Raw genomic sequence first — 12475 nt, forward strand, 5'->3', positions numbered from 1 at the left:
AAAAAAAGAAAGAAAAGAAAAACTTGTTCCGCTGAGTTCAACCCCAGACAGGCTCACGACTTCCTTCCTGCTTTCCTCCCCCAAGCCCCCGCCTTTCGGCCTCCTCCCTCCTCCCCCCAACTTTTTTTTTTTTTTTTTTTTTTTTTAAATCTTACACTGAACAAACACTGAAGTAGCCCGGAGCAGACACTGACAAGGTAGTGTCTCGGCCGAGCGGGGCGTGCAGGGCCCGCCTGGCGTCGCCGCGGCCGGGATCGCGGGGCCGGCGCCCAGGACGTCCCCGCCTCGCTCGCCGGCTCCGCTCGGTCTTCCGCGGATTGTTCGGGGATCGTTCCGGGCGTCCTGACTTTGGAAGCCATCTCGACCCCACGGTCTGCGTCTCGGGGCGCGAAGCCCGCCCCGGAGCCGGGGTCTGAGAAACTGCAGGTAAGCCGGCGCCTCGGAGCAAGTGCGGGCTGGGCGGCGGGCGCGGCGGGTCTCGGCCCGGCCTGGCGGCGGCTGGCGCTCCGGGGACCGAGAGGCGCCCTGCGCCGGCCCCGCGGGCTTGCGGATCCCCCGGCTTGCAGATCTCCAGGCTTTGCGGATCCCTTGCGGATCCCTGGCTTGTGGATCCCTGGCTTGCGGATCCCTGGCTTGTGGATCCCTGGCTTGCGGATCCCTGGCTTGCGGACCCCTGGCTTTGCGCACCTGGGCGGCGCCGCGGTGCAGCCACGCAGACCCCCGGGCCGTGAGTCCCGGCGCCCGCGGGGCAGCGCGTCCTCGGTAGCAGGGCGCGTGGAGGGCGGAGTGCCTGCGCGCGTGTACACACACGCACATGCACACACAGATGCACACACCACCGCAGGGGGCGACAGAAAAGGGTTCCGGTACCAGACACCGCAGCCGCGGCCCCGGGCGCGCAGGCGCGCCCACACACAAAACACACTTGTTTGGGGACCGGCGACCAGGCCAATGCTGAAGACGGCGTCGGCTGCAGCCCGCCGCCCTCCAGGCGGGTCCAGGCCGAGGGGCTCAGCCCGCGCCCGGGGGGCGGAGGCACGCGGCGGGCGCCCTCCCGCATCCCGGCCTAACAAAGGTTTGGGGGCGGCCGGCCCGGGGAGGGGGAGCGGCTGCGCGTTGCCCCGAGAGCCCGGGTCGCGGCGGCCAGGCAGAGGCACATCCTCCTCCGCCCATCCTCGCGGCTCCCAAGACGAATCCGAGGATGTGTAACTTGGGGGACCTCAAAGCAGATCCGTCCTGGGGGAGGGGGATGCGGCGCCCCGGGAAGCGCACCTCGCCCCGCCCCGCCGGGCGCCCCCCCGCCCCCCGCTCGCGCCCTCCGGGGTCCTGACTTCTCTCCTTGTGTCTCCGCAGCGGCGCGGCCGTGTATGGAGCTCTGGGCAGGGGCCGAGCCCACGGTCGCGCCCCCAGCCCGCCGCCCAGGCCATGCCGCCCCACCGGCAGGCGGAGCCGCGGCCGCCGGGCCTCCGGGGCTGAGCCGGGGGCCGCTGGAGGAGGAGGCGCGGGCGGCCGAGCCGGAGCGGGAGCCGCGGCAGCGGGCAGCGCGGCGGACCCAGTACTATGGCTGTGTACTGCTATGCACTCAACAGCCTGGTGGTCATGAATAGCGCCAACCAGGTGAAGAGCGGCGGCCCGGCGCCCGGAGGCGGCGAGGCGCCCCAGAGCCCGGGGAGGGCCGTCCTGAGCCCCGGCAGCGTCTTCAGCCCCGGGAGGAGGGCCTCTTTCCTCTTCCCCCCCGCCGAGTCGCTGTCGCCCGAGGAGCCCCGGAGCCCCGGGGGCTGGCGGAGCGGCCGGCGCAGGCTGAACAGTAGCGGCAGCGGCAGCAGCAGCAGCAGCAGCGTGGGCAGCCCGAGCTGGGCCGGCCGCTTGCGAGGGGACGGGCAGCAGGTGGTGGCCACCGGCACTCTCTCCCCGCCGGGGCCGGAGGAGGCCCAGAGGAAGCTGCGGATTCTGCAGCGGGAGCTGCAGAACGTGCAGGTGAACCAGAAGGTGGGCATCTTTGAGGCGCACATCCAGGCGCAGAGCAGTGCCATCCAGGCGCCGCGCAGCCCACGTTTGGGCAGGGCTCGCTCGCCCTCCCCGTCCCCCTTCCGCAGCAGCAGCCAGCCCCCTAGAAGGGTCCTGGCTCATTGCGCCTCCAGCGAGGAACGGAGGACGAAGTCCTGGGGGGAGCAGAGTCCTGAGACTTCAGAGGCTGACTCCACGAGGAGAGGAGGGCTCAGTCCATGCCCCTCGAAGGACAAGGAGGGAGTGGCACTTCGTTCTGGTGCGTCCACCCCGATTGGATCAGGGGCTCAGATCACCTACGATTCAGGAAGGATGGAGAAGGGGACCTCCGCCAGCCCCCCCTGCGGCTCCTCCATAGCTATGGAAATTGTCAAGAGAGTCTCTGCCCCTTCGGGAACTTGGACCTGCGAAGCTCCCTCTCAGGAGCTAGTGGGATCCAGCGTAGCAGGGGCAGCAGCGGTGGCCACCTCCACTGGGCCACGTGGTTCACAGGATCCTGTCCTGGTGGAGCAGCCCTTGGAGCATGGAGGCCTGCACCCCTGTGAGGCTCTGGTGGAAAGGCCAGGGCAGTTTCTGGGCAGCAAGACAAGCCCAGCCCCAGAGCAGGGGGGGGCCAGCTCGGAGGAGCCCCCTGAGAAGGTGGGGAAAGGAAATCTGCCTTGTGGCCAGCGGGGCTCCGACACCACTGTTTGCGAAAGGCCAGAGGAACCAAGAGTGAACGTGCAGAACTCAGAGGCCTCAAAGGCCCCGAGCCCGTCCAGATCCTCTGGAGACCTGGGCTCTGTAAATCCCCTGGAGACTGAAAGTGGGATCCCAGTGATGGGTGAATCCCCTCCGCTCTCCCACACAGGGAGGGAAGGGTCTCCAGCCCCCGGAAATCCTGGCTTGCTTGCACCATCCGGAACTCAGCAGGTGGAGGTGGGAATTCCTTCTGGTAGAATGCTGAAGCCTTTGCCCTCTTGGGAAGTAGCAAAAGATCTGAAAGAAGCTCAGTGCCTTCCTGGGGACAGGGTGGGTGTGCAGCTTGGGAGCTCCCGGGCCTGGTCGAGCGCCACAGAGGGAGTAGCTCTGGCCTGGACGTGCAGCACAGGGGCACAATCGGAGGGTACTTGGGAAACCCAGCTGCGGGACAGTAATGGCCACCCCAGCTGCGAGCGGCTGCCCCAGGATCAGAAGGACGGGCCTTCCCTGAGAGAGGCCTGCGGCGGCAGCATCATCCCTGCGATTCCTGCAGTCATTGTGACAGATATGGGTGCCCCCGAGGTGGGGCCCCTGGAGGAGGCGCAGGGAAACCCTTGGGGCAGCCTGCCTCTGAGGAAGCTGTCGTCTTCCTCTGCCTCCTCCACGGGCTTCTCTTCTTCCTACGATGACTCTGAAGAGGACATCTCTAGTGACCCTGAGCGCATCTTGGACCCCAACTCGGCCTTTCTGCACACCCTGGACCAGCAGAAGCCCAGAGTGGTAAGTCTTTCCCTGAGATTTTTAACTCATGATGCTTCCAGTGGACCTTTGATGTCCCTTGTGTCTCTCAATTTTCTTACTTGCTACTGAGTTGTGAAGACTCTGACCAGGGCTCTGGGGCAGCCACACCTAGTATTTCTCTTCAGGGATATTTGCTTGGGGGTGAGGTGGGGTTGGGTGCAGAGGCACTAACCTGTGGACGGGGAATCCCAGTCATTCCTACTGCTATTTCCATGTACATCTTAAAACAAGCTCTTGAGGTGCTTCCTGTAGGTAGGTCGCCACTCCTCTTGGGAACATATTCACAAGTGTCACCCAAAACTTCCTCATTAATCCCTAAAGACGGTGAACCAAGCTGCTGAGTGTGTGGCTTTTGTCTAATCCAGTGAAACACTGACAAAGATGTCATTGAATGAAGGCAGCCTCCACTATCGGGTCAGGGGAATGAGCGATCTGATTCTGTGACAGCGGCCTGGAACCTGGAGGTGAGGCTGTGGCTTCTCTATTGGGCAGACAACCACCAAGCCTCAGTAAGTTAGGCCAGGACCTGGCAATATTAGTGTGGTCTGTAACTAAGGTGCAGTTTGATGTAAGAGTTAAAATGAGAACCATGCCTTGAGCCACACAAACAGTTTCTTTTGTAACAGAAACTTAAATTAGGTTGAATCACCTGGGATAGGCCCCTGGGTGGGATCACCAGCAGGAGATGAGCTGGGACAGGTCCTTGTCAGGTGCGTTTTCGTGCACATCAGGATGAGTTCATTTCACTGCCATCTTATTCTGGCTGTGGCAGTAGACAGGAGTTTATTTCTACTACCTGGTTAATCTCACTGGTAGGCTGTTTTCACTCTCCAGAGGATTAGAGTATATTTCAGAAGACATACTCATGGAAGCTAGCACTTCCGAAAAGGTCTGGCCTTTCTCTTAGCTTTTCCAGAGAGTATGGAGTTTCCTAGCTCAGTGTGTGAGGGGCGGTAGTGCTGCCTTGGGGGAAAGGCTGGATGTTATTATAATGGGTAGGCTTCTGATTTCTCCTGGAATGCCAAATGGGATTCTGCCTCCATAAGGTTCTTCACTGCAACCTCAACCAGGAACTTAAGGTTTCTACTCGGAATCCTTTACTTGCGGATTTTGGACCCCAAAGAATGTTTTGCTCTGACTCCTAATTCAGAAATCACAGTCTGAATATTCTTCTCCTGAAACTCTGCTCTCTGCTGATGATCTGGAGGCAAATGGGCATGCAAAGTCCGGTCCCAGTCAGCCTGGCATTTTGTGGCATAGGCACACCACCTTGCTGAGGGGGGTGGGCAGCCCACCTGGAAGGCCTGGTAGCAGAGGACACATGGAAAAAGCTTCTCTCTGAAGGTGTGACCCAGGCCTCTCTGCCCTTCGGCAGCCAGGGCCTAGGGGATAATGGCAGTCCCCTTGCTGGCACCAAGCATGGCTGCATACCCAAGGCTGCTGTAGCTTGTTCTCTAAGTTTCTATTCGCCCTTTCTAGTGGTAGATTAGCTGCTCTTGCTGGCTACCAAAACAGTTTGTCCATCCCGATGCTTGAAAAGAAGTTGTGTCTGGAAATGAGTTAAAGAGGAGATAGCTGGGCATGGTGGAGTGTGCTTTATCATCCCAGTACTTGGGAGGCTGAGACAAGAGGTTCGCAGGTTCAAGGCCAGCCTCAGCTACTTAGTGAGGCCCTCTGCAACTTGGTGAGACCCTATTTCAAAACAAAGAATAAAAAATAGGGCTGGAGATGTAGCTCAGAGGTAGAATGCCCCTGGGTTCCATCCTTAGTACCACACACATACACACAAAAAAAGAGGAGACAAATCACAACGGGGATAATTTATTTTCTCATTTGCCAGAGGGATGGCAACTGAGAAATCAGAGAGATATGTGGTATTTTCAAGTCAGCTAACAGGTCCAGAGGTAGAAAGGAGAGTGGCCTCTTGTCCAACCTGCCTCCTACTTTTAAACAGGTTTTCAAATACCCACAGAGATAGAACTAGAGGGAATTCCCTCTCATCTTTTCTCTCTGAATCATCTGAGGCCCATGGGACATGTGTGTATTAGTTAGGTGGAGGGTAGATAACCATCTGGAAATTATGGGATCCTAGTGGGCTTTTGAGCTTTGGTTAGGTGCTTCATGATAAACTTTTCTTCTTCTTATACAGATGGTGACAGTGTGGCCTTATCTGTGTCACTAAAACATCTGCTCCTTGGGTCAAAAAGGACTTGATTCCCTGAGATGGATATTTTTCCACAGAGGCCGGACATCTTGATTGAGGGCCTGTTTGTGAGCTGACCGGTGTTAGGTAGTTGAAACCCAAGCCCAGCCCTTTTCTGGATGACTGTACATTCACACTCACTCTCACTTGTCCTCATGTGGGCTGACCCCCCCACACACACACATGTTCACACTTATGCATGCTCACACTCAAATCCACACACGCAGTTACTCAGATGCGCAGGTTTGAGATGGCGCTTCCAGCGTCCCCATCACACAACCAGATCTCAGGCCCACACTGGGCCCTGGGAGTTGGTTTTTATAGCGCCCTGCCTTCCTACAGAGTCGAGGCTCTCCTGTGTGCCTCCGGGGGCACAGCCTTTGTACCTGCTGTGCAACGATGGCCTGCGATTACGTGGTGTACAGGTGTGGTGTGGTGGCGGCTCTGGATCTGCTTCTAAAGGATCAGACGCTTGAAGTCTGCTTGGAAGTAATTACGTCACACACCTAGTCCACGAGGGCTTGGATTCAGGCACCTTCACACTGACTGTGGTCTCAGATCTGGTCAGAACCCATCTGCTCTTTCTTCTTTTAGACAACTTAATCTTCAGTTCTTCATTTTCATTTAGCATTCCATTTAAAAGTATCTGGGCCATTGAGACGCCAGGCAGAAAGTATTAAATTAAAATGTGGATGGATCTTACTTAAAAAACAGATTTTATCAATTTGCTTCAAATGTACGCCACCAATTATTTATACAAAAACGAAAAAAATCAGGTTGGGGTGTACCTCGAAGGTAGAACACCCCTGGGTTCAATCCATAGTACTGCAAAAAAAAAAAAAAAAAGAAAAAGAAAAGAAAAAGAAAAAGAAAATGCTGTTTAGAACAGTTGCATGTAGTTTTGAAAAGTATCTATATAAAAGTTTATATTTGGATAAAACAAACCAAACTTTAGGTGACTCTTAAGATGCATTTAAGGGTGAATACTTTTAAGTGACAATTTTTTTTCTGGATGAGTATGTTGAAGGCTCAAACTTGTGGGGCTCTGTGTTGAGGTCGCACACAGCTGTTTTCTGAAGATGAGGAGGCCTTATCTCTCAGGCATCTGGCAAAGCCTCAGCAGCTTCCAGGTGTGGGAGACCCTTCAAGTCACTTATGTGTGATTCCAGTGTTACTCTTTAGTGAAGAAGACAAGAGCTGGACTTGCCCATGTGCTCTGCCTCTGGCTCCGTGTTCTTTTGCAAGGTGCGTATTGTAGGAGGAAGAGCTCATGGGGTGCATGGAGTTCTCTCTGTTACTGTTTAATTCTAGACATTTGATTCAAACCCTGGTCTCAATGTGTCTGGAAGGCTGACAAGGTTTCTTTGTTTTGGCTTTTGCCATTGAGGCCCAAACTGTGCACTATTAATTTGGTGTCTTTTTCTTTTGGCTGGGGATTGAACCCAGAGGCATTCTACCTCCAATCTTCACCCCCAGCCCCATTTTTTTATTCTTTATTTTGAAACAGGGTCTCACTGAGTTGCAAAGGGCCTTCCTAAGTTGCCGAGGCTGGCCGCGAACCATGCACGATCCTCATGTCTCAGCCTCCCAAATGCTGGGATTACAAGCGTACACCACCACACCTGGCTTATTTAATTTTGAAATAGGGTCTCTCTAAGTTGCTGCATGTCTTTAGCCTCAAACCTGTGATTCTCCTGTCTCAGTCTCACAAGGACTAGGATTACAGGTGTACACCACCATGCCTGGCTAATTTGGCGCTTTTACTTGAGATCAATTGATTGATCTGCCTGTCTTTCATCTCTTTACCAGAAGGATAGTTTTTGCAAGTTCATACTGAAAAAGCATAATGAGAACAAATCATCAGCATAATACCTAAGACTTTCACTAATAACCAGGTTGATATCAGAGACTGTGCAGCAAGAGGATCAGAGCATTAACGCAAAAAATACGGATCCCATTTACAAATTGTTTTTAAGGTTGGAAACTGAGGCTTTGATAACAAAGAGCAAAAATATCACTTCAAAGACCTTGTCCTGTCAAAGGTGACAGATTAAAAATCCTTTCAAATACAAGGAGAAAGACAGAAGTTGACACTTTACATTACTTTGCATCCCAATGTGTAGGTTTTGCAACAGTGCAGCTCAAGACTTACCTGGACTTTAGATTTTATAAGAAAACATTTGGCTTCTTATAAAATCTAATTTGGCTGTTGCTTTTATCTTACTATTTATTTCATACTGGGGACGGAACCTAGGAACATTCTACCTCAGAGCTACACTCTCAGAGCTACACTCTCAGCCCTTTTTATTTTCTATTTTGAAACAGGATCTTGTTAAGTTGCTGAGGGTTTCGCTAAATGACTGAGGCTGACTTGGAACCTTCAAACCTCCTGACGCAGCCTCCCAAGTACTGGGATTTCCGGTGTGCACCACTGCCCCCAGCTTGACTGCTGTCTTTAGAGACAGGTTTCAGGTGTTGTTAAATAAATCGTCTTCAGAACTTGTTTTTAGATATTGCATTGCTGCTGAGTCACTTTTCTGATTTTGTTGGCACATACCTGTCAAACGTAGTTACAGATTAGATTAGCACTATGTAATTTATTTATATTCCTAGGAGTATTGATAACATGGTTTAGGCTTATTTTATTTTGTCAGGTTTCAGCTTAGTTATCTAAAGGTAGAATTCAAAGAAAAGAATCTTATATTTTGGTAGAAAAAACTCTGTAGAGTTCAAGTGATCTGGGATTGACTCAGGAACTCCTCTAAATTACGTGTGGGCACAGATCAGTGTGGAGGGGTCTGTGGGGCTTTTCTCTGTTTTCTTGCTTTTGGTACTGAGGATTGAACCCAGGACTATTCTACCTCTGAGCTATACCTTCTCTCCTATTTTATTTCTTTTCTTTTCTTTCTTCCTTCCTTCCTTCCTTCCTTCCTTCCTTCCTTCCTTTCTTTCTTTCTTTCTTTCTTTCTTTTCCTTTTCTTTTTTTTTGGTGGTACTAGGGGTGGAACCCAGGGGCTTTCTACCTCCGGGCCATATTCCCAGACCTGTTTTACATTTAATTTGGAAACCGGGTCTCACTAAGTTTCTGAGAACCTCACTAAATAGCTGAGTCTGGCTTTGAACCTGTGCGATCCTCCTGTCTCTCCTCCCAAGCGTGGGGATTACAAGAGTGCGCCACCACGCCCGGCTTAGTTATTTTCTATTTTGAAACAGGGTCTCACTAAGTTTCTAAGGGTCTTGCTAAGTTGATGAGGCTGGTCTCAAATCTGAGCTCCTCCTGTGGCTTGCAGGCTTTGATGGAGAGGAGGCCACAGGAGGCCAGGCTCGTTGTGCTCTCAGTTCTAATAAAGTGTGCTTGGCAAACCACCCCCCATAGAAGTGATATTTTCATGCCTTGGGAGAGCTCATTGCTTACAAAATCACACCAAACCCAACAGTGAACTCTTTGGTTGTATGGAAAATCCTTTAGAGTGACAGCTATCTGTTTGGATTTTATTTATTTTTGTGGTGCTGGGGATGGAACCCAGGGGGTATTCTACCTCCAAGCTATGTCCCTCACCATATTTTTTAATTTTTGAAACAAAGTGTCCCTAAGTTACTGAGAGCCTCACTAAGTTACTGAGAGCCTCACTAAGTTACTGAGAGCCTCACTAAGTGATCCTCCTATCTCAGCCTCCCAAGTACTGGGATTACAAGGGTGAGCCACCACACCCAGCTTACTGTTTGCATTTTATATGACCAGTTTTTAGTGTCCTGTGACCATGTGCTATTGACTTATGGAACCAAGTAATGATGGTGTCATGGGCAGTTTTGATAGCACCAAGCAGAAACACCCAGTGCTTCTGTCAGACCCACGGTCCAGTTCCTCTCATGTGGAGGGCCACCTTGGAGGTCTGGAAGAATCTGCCAACCTGGTCCCTGACCTATAGTCGAAGTTGACTTGCTGTAGTACTGTCACCAACCTTGAGCCTCACCGGGGTCCCAGATACCTTGTCAGCTTCTCACTGGGCCCTGTTTCTTCACCCTGTCTCCTTGAGGGAGACAGCAGCCCTGAATCCTTATTCCAGGAATGAGCTCTTAGTTTAAAGACAGTTCAATTTTCCTTAGCTGAAAATATGTATTATCTCAATAAGAAGGTAGGCCTCTCTGTTTGCTGTGAAAAAATAGCTCTTCCCCTCCTCTGTTTCTTCCTATGACCTTCCCTCCCCACTTTCCTTCCTTCTGATTAAAGCCAGGGGCAGTAATACCTCTGAGTTATAGCCCCAGCCCCATCTTATTTTTTTATTAATTTTGAAACAGGGTCTCGTTGAGTTGCGGAGGGTCTCACTAAGTTGCTAAAGCTGCCCTCAAACCTTCAATCTTCCTGTCTCAGCCTCCCCAGTAGATCCAGAGCTGCTAGAAGATCCAGAGCTCACTTTGTCCACTATTCGCATTATAAAGATGAAGAGATAAAGGCCAGAGGCACTCAGAACAGTTACAGGATCCGTGTTCCCATTCTCCTTTTCACTCCCCCACGCCCCTTGGCTTTAAACGCAGCAGGTGCTCTTAAAACATCCCTAAAGGATGAGTGAGTGAATGAACGCGAGGGCAGTTCTCGCATTATCTACACACAAAAGGGTGTCGAACCATCCAAAAGATGAGCAAAGAAAGGAGACAGAGAACAGGCAGGGCAGCTGCTCACTTGTGACCTTGCTGCTACAGGGCACGGGTGCTGGGCTTGGCTTCAGGAAGCCTGGTTGAAGCCCCTGTCCTCACATGGCCTGTAAACCCACAGAATAGTAGCGTGAGTGGGCGCGCGCTCACGGGCGGCGCCGGTTCCGTGGTGCAGTGTGTATGACCGTGCCTGAATCTGGCACACAGTAGAGGCTCCATCCCTGTGGGGTTGGGAGACACTGGGAGCACCAGGGAGGCCATGTCTGTCTGGAAAATTCACTCGGCCCCTTGGAAGAAATGGTCTGTGCTAACCTTAGGATTTTAAGTTCTATTTCCATCCCAGTTACAATCCTGAAAACTGATTCTGCCTCGAGCAAAAAGACTGCCATGAAATCCATTCATTAAAGACTGGCATTCAACCCAGGCATGGTGGTGCAGGCCTGTAATCCCAGTGCTTGCGAGGCTGAGACAGGAGGATCAGAGTAGAGACCAGCCTCAGCGACTTAGTGACACTCTTAGCGACCTAGCAAGACCCTGCTTCTTCTTCTTCTTTTCTTTCTTTGCGGTACTGGAGATGGAACCCAGGAGCATTATACCTCTGATCTACACCCCCAGCCCTATATTTTTTATTCTTTATTTTGAAACAAGGTCTCATTAAGCTGTGAAGGGCCTCACTAAGTAGCTGAGGCTGTCCGCGAACCGCGATCCTCTGGTCTCAGCCTCCCAAATGCTGGGATTACACGCGTGGGCCACCATGCCCGGCTGAGACCCTGTTTCAAAACAAAAAATAAAAAGGGCGCGGGGTGTAGCTCAGAGGCAGGACACCTCTGTGTTCAGTCCTCAGTACCACCACCACCACCACCAACAAAAAGACTTGCATTCACAGGCTGTTGTGGAACAAGTAGTTTCCCCAATATGCGTTCCTTGACTGTTTAGAAGGCTGGTCTTGCCTCAGTCTGTTTCCTAGTGTACTTTCCTCTTAGTAGGTTGTAGGGCTGGGGCTACTTTAAGGCTTGGATTCAAAGAGATAGGAGTGAATCACAGACGTGACTGCTGCTCTATGCAGGCTTTGTGCAAGACAGACCGTTGATGCTTCTTACGCAGAGGCAGGGCCTGCTAGGTTTCAGGTGAGAAAGAATGACGTACGCACATCATTTCCTTTCACGGGGAAGCCACCTCCAGCTTGGAACTCACTCTTCTGGCATGTTTCTCAACAATTCCATTAAGAAGTCTCTGCTAGAAATCTGATCTTCTCCCTTGTTGAGCTTTACTTGACATTTTGTTGACTTGCGATCACGTAATGGAAACCCATTCAATAGAAGCTATCTTTTTGGGCTGCTAGCCAATACTACATTTTTCTTTTTTTATTTCCTGCGATTTTTACTTCTCTTATTTCAGACCAGCTGTTAGGTTTTATAAGTAACTGGGGCCAGGGATGTAGCTCGCTGGTAGACCCCTTGCTTGACATGCGCGAGGACCTCGGTTCCATCCCTGGCACTGCAAGATATTAAATAGATGAAGTTTTACAAGTAACTGAACAGTAGGAGCACCAGAGGATAAGGAAGCAGAATGAATGTCTGCAATTCATACTTCTATATGATTTTATTTGAGGCAAGGAAGGATATGTTTTTACTCCCCATCTCTGAATAAGTAGAAAAGTGCCTCAGTCAACCTGGGGAGGTGGTAGATAATTTTCACTGTAGGAGTTTCCTTCATGAAGCTTGCTGTTATCCTGTTAATCTTGAATTTTACTCTTGTGGTAAGATTCTAGGTGGGAAAGGAAAATGAAATGACATGGTGTCAAAGCGATGTTAAGATTGCTTCCGTTGACCCGGTAACCAAGAGCAGGGTTTGCCTCACCCAGAGGTGATGATGTGTAGTCATGATGCAGAAGAAGGGTCGGACGTTGGCCCTCTGACCTCCTCTGGAAGGGTGGTCCATCTGCTTACTTTATAAAGTTGGTTTCTGGGCATGGCAGGAGAGCGTGAATGGAGAGCTTTGCCCTTGGCTTTTGAGGCACTGAGCACCGTTTTCTTCCATTGCTTCTCTTAGAGGTTCCGCCTCCAGTCCCCTCCCACCCCATCCATTTAATCAGAGTGAATAAACGGATTGTACTGTTTTCCAAGAAGA

General features: G+C 51.8%; 1 protein-coding gene across 1 annotated transcript in view; it reads left to right on the forward strand.

Annotated features, from left to right (window-relative positions):
* Window positions 1-1560: 1560 nt before the first annotated feature.
* Window positions 1561-12475, forward strand: part of ITPKB (inositol-trisphosphate 3-kinase B) — a gene marked incomplete at both ends in the record, with an annotated part of 101920 nt that continues 91005 nt past the window's right edge. Inside the window, one exon of the mRNA XM_080698698.1 lies at window positions 1561-3468. Within this exon, the coding sequence (XP_080554824.1) occupies window positions 1561-3468 (1908 nt within the window). The remainder of the gene's footprint in view (window positions 3469-12475) is intronic.

The sequence above is a fragment of the Muscardinus avellanarius genome (assembly GCF_963383645.1).
Source record: "Muscardinus avellanarius genome assembly, chromosome: 7".
In the NCBI taxonomy this organism is placed as follows: domain Eukaryota; kingdom Metazoa; phylum Chordata; class Mammalia; order Rodentia; family Gliridae; genus Muscardinus; species Muscardinus avellanarius.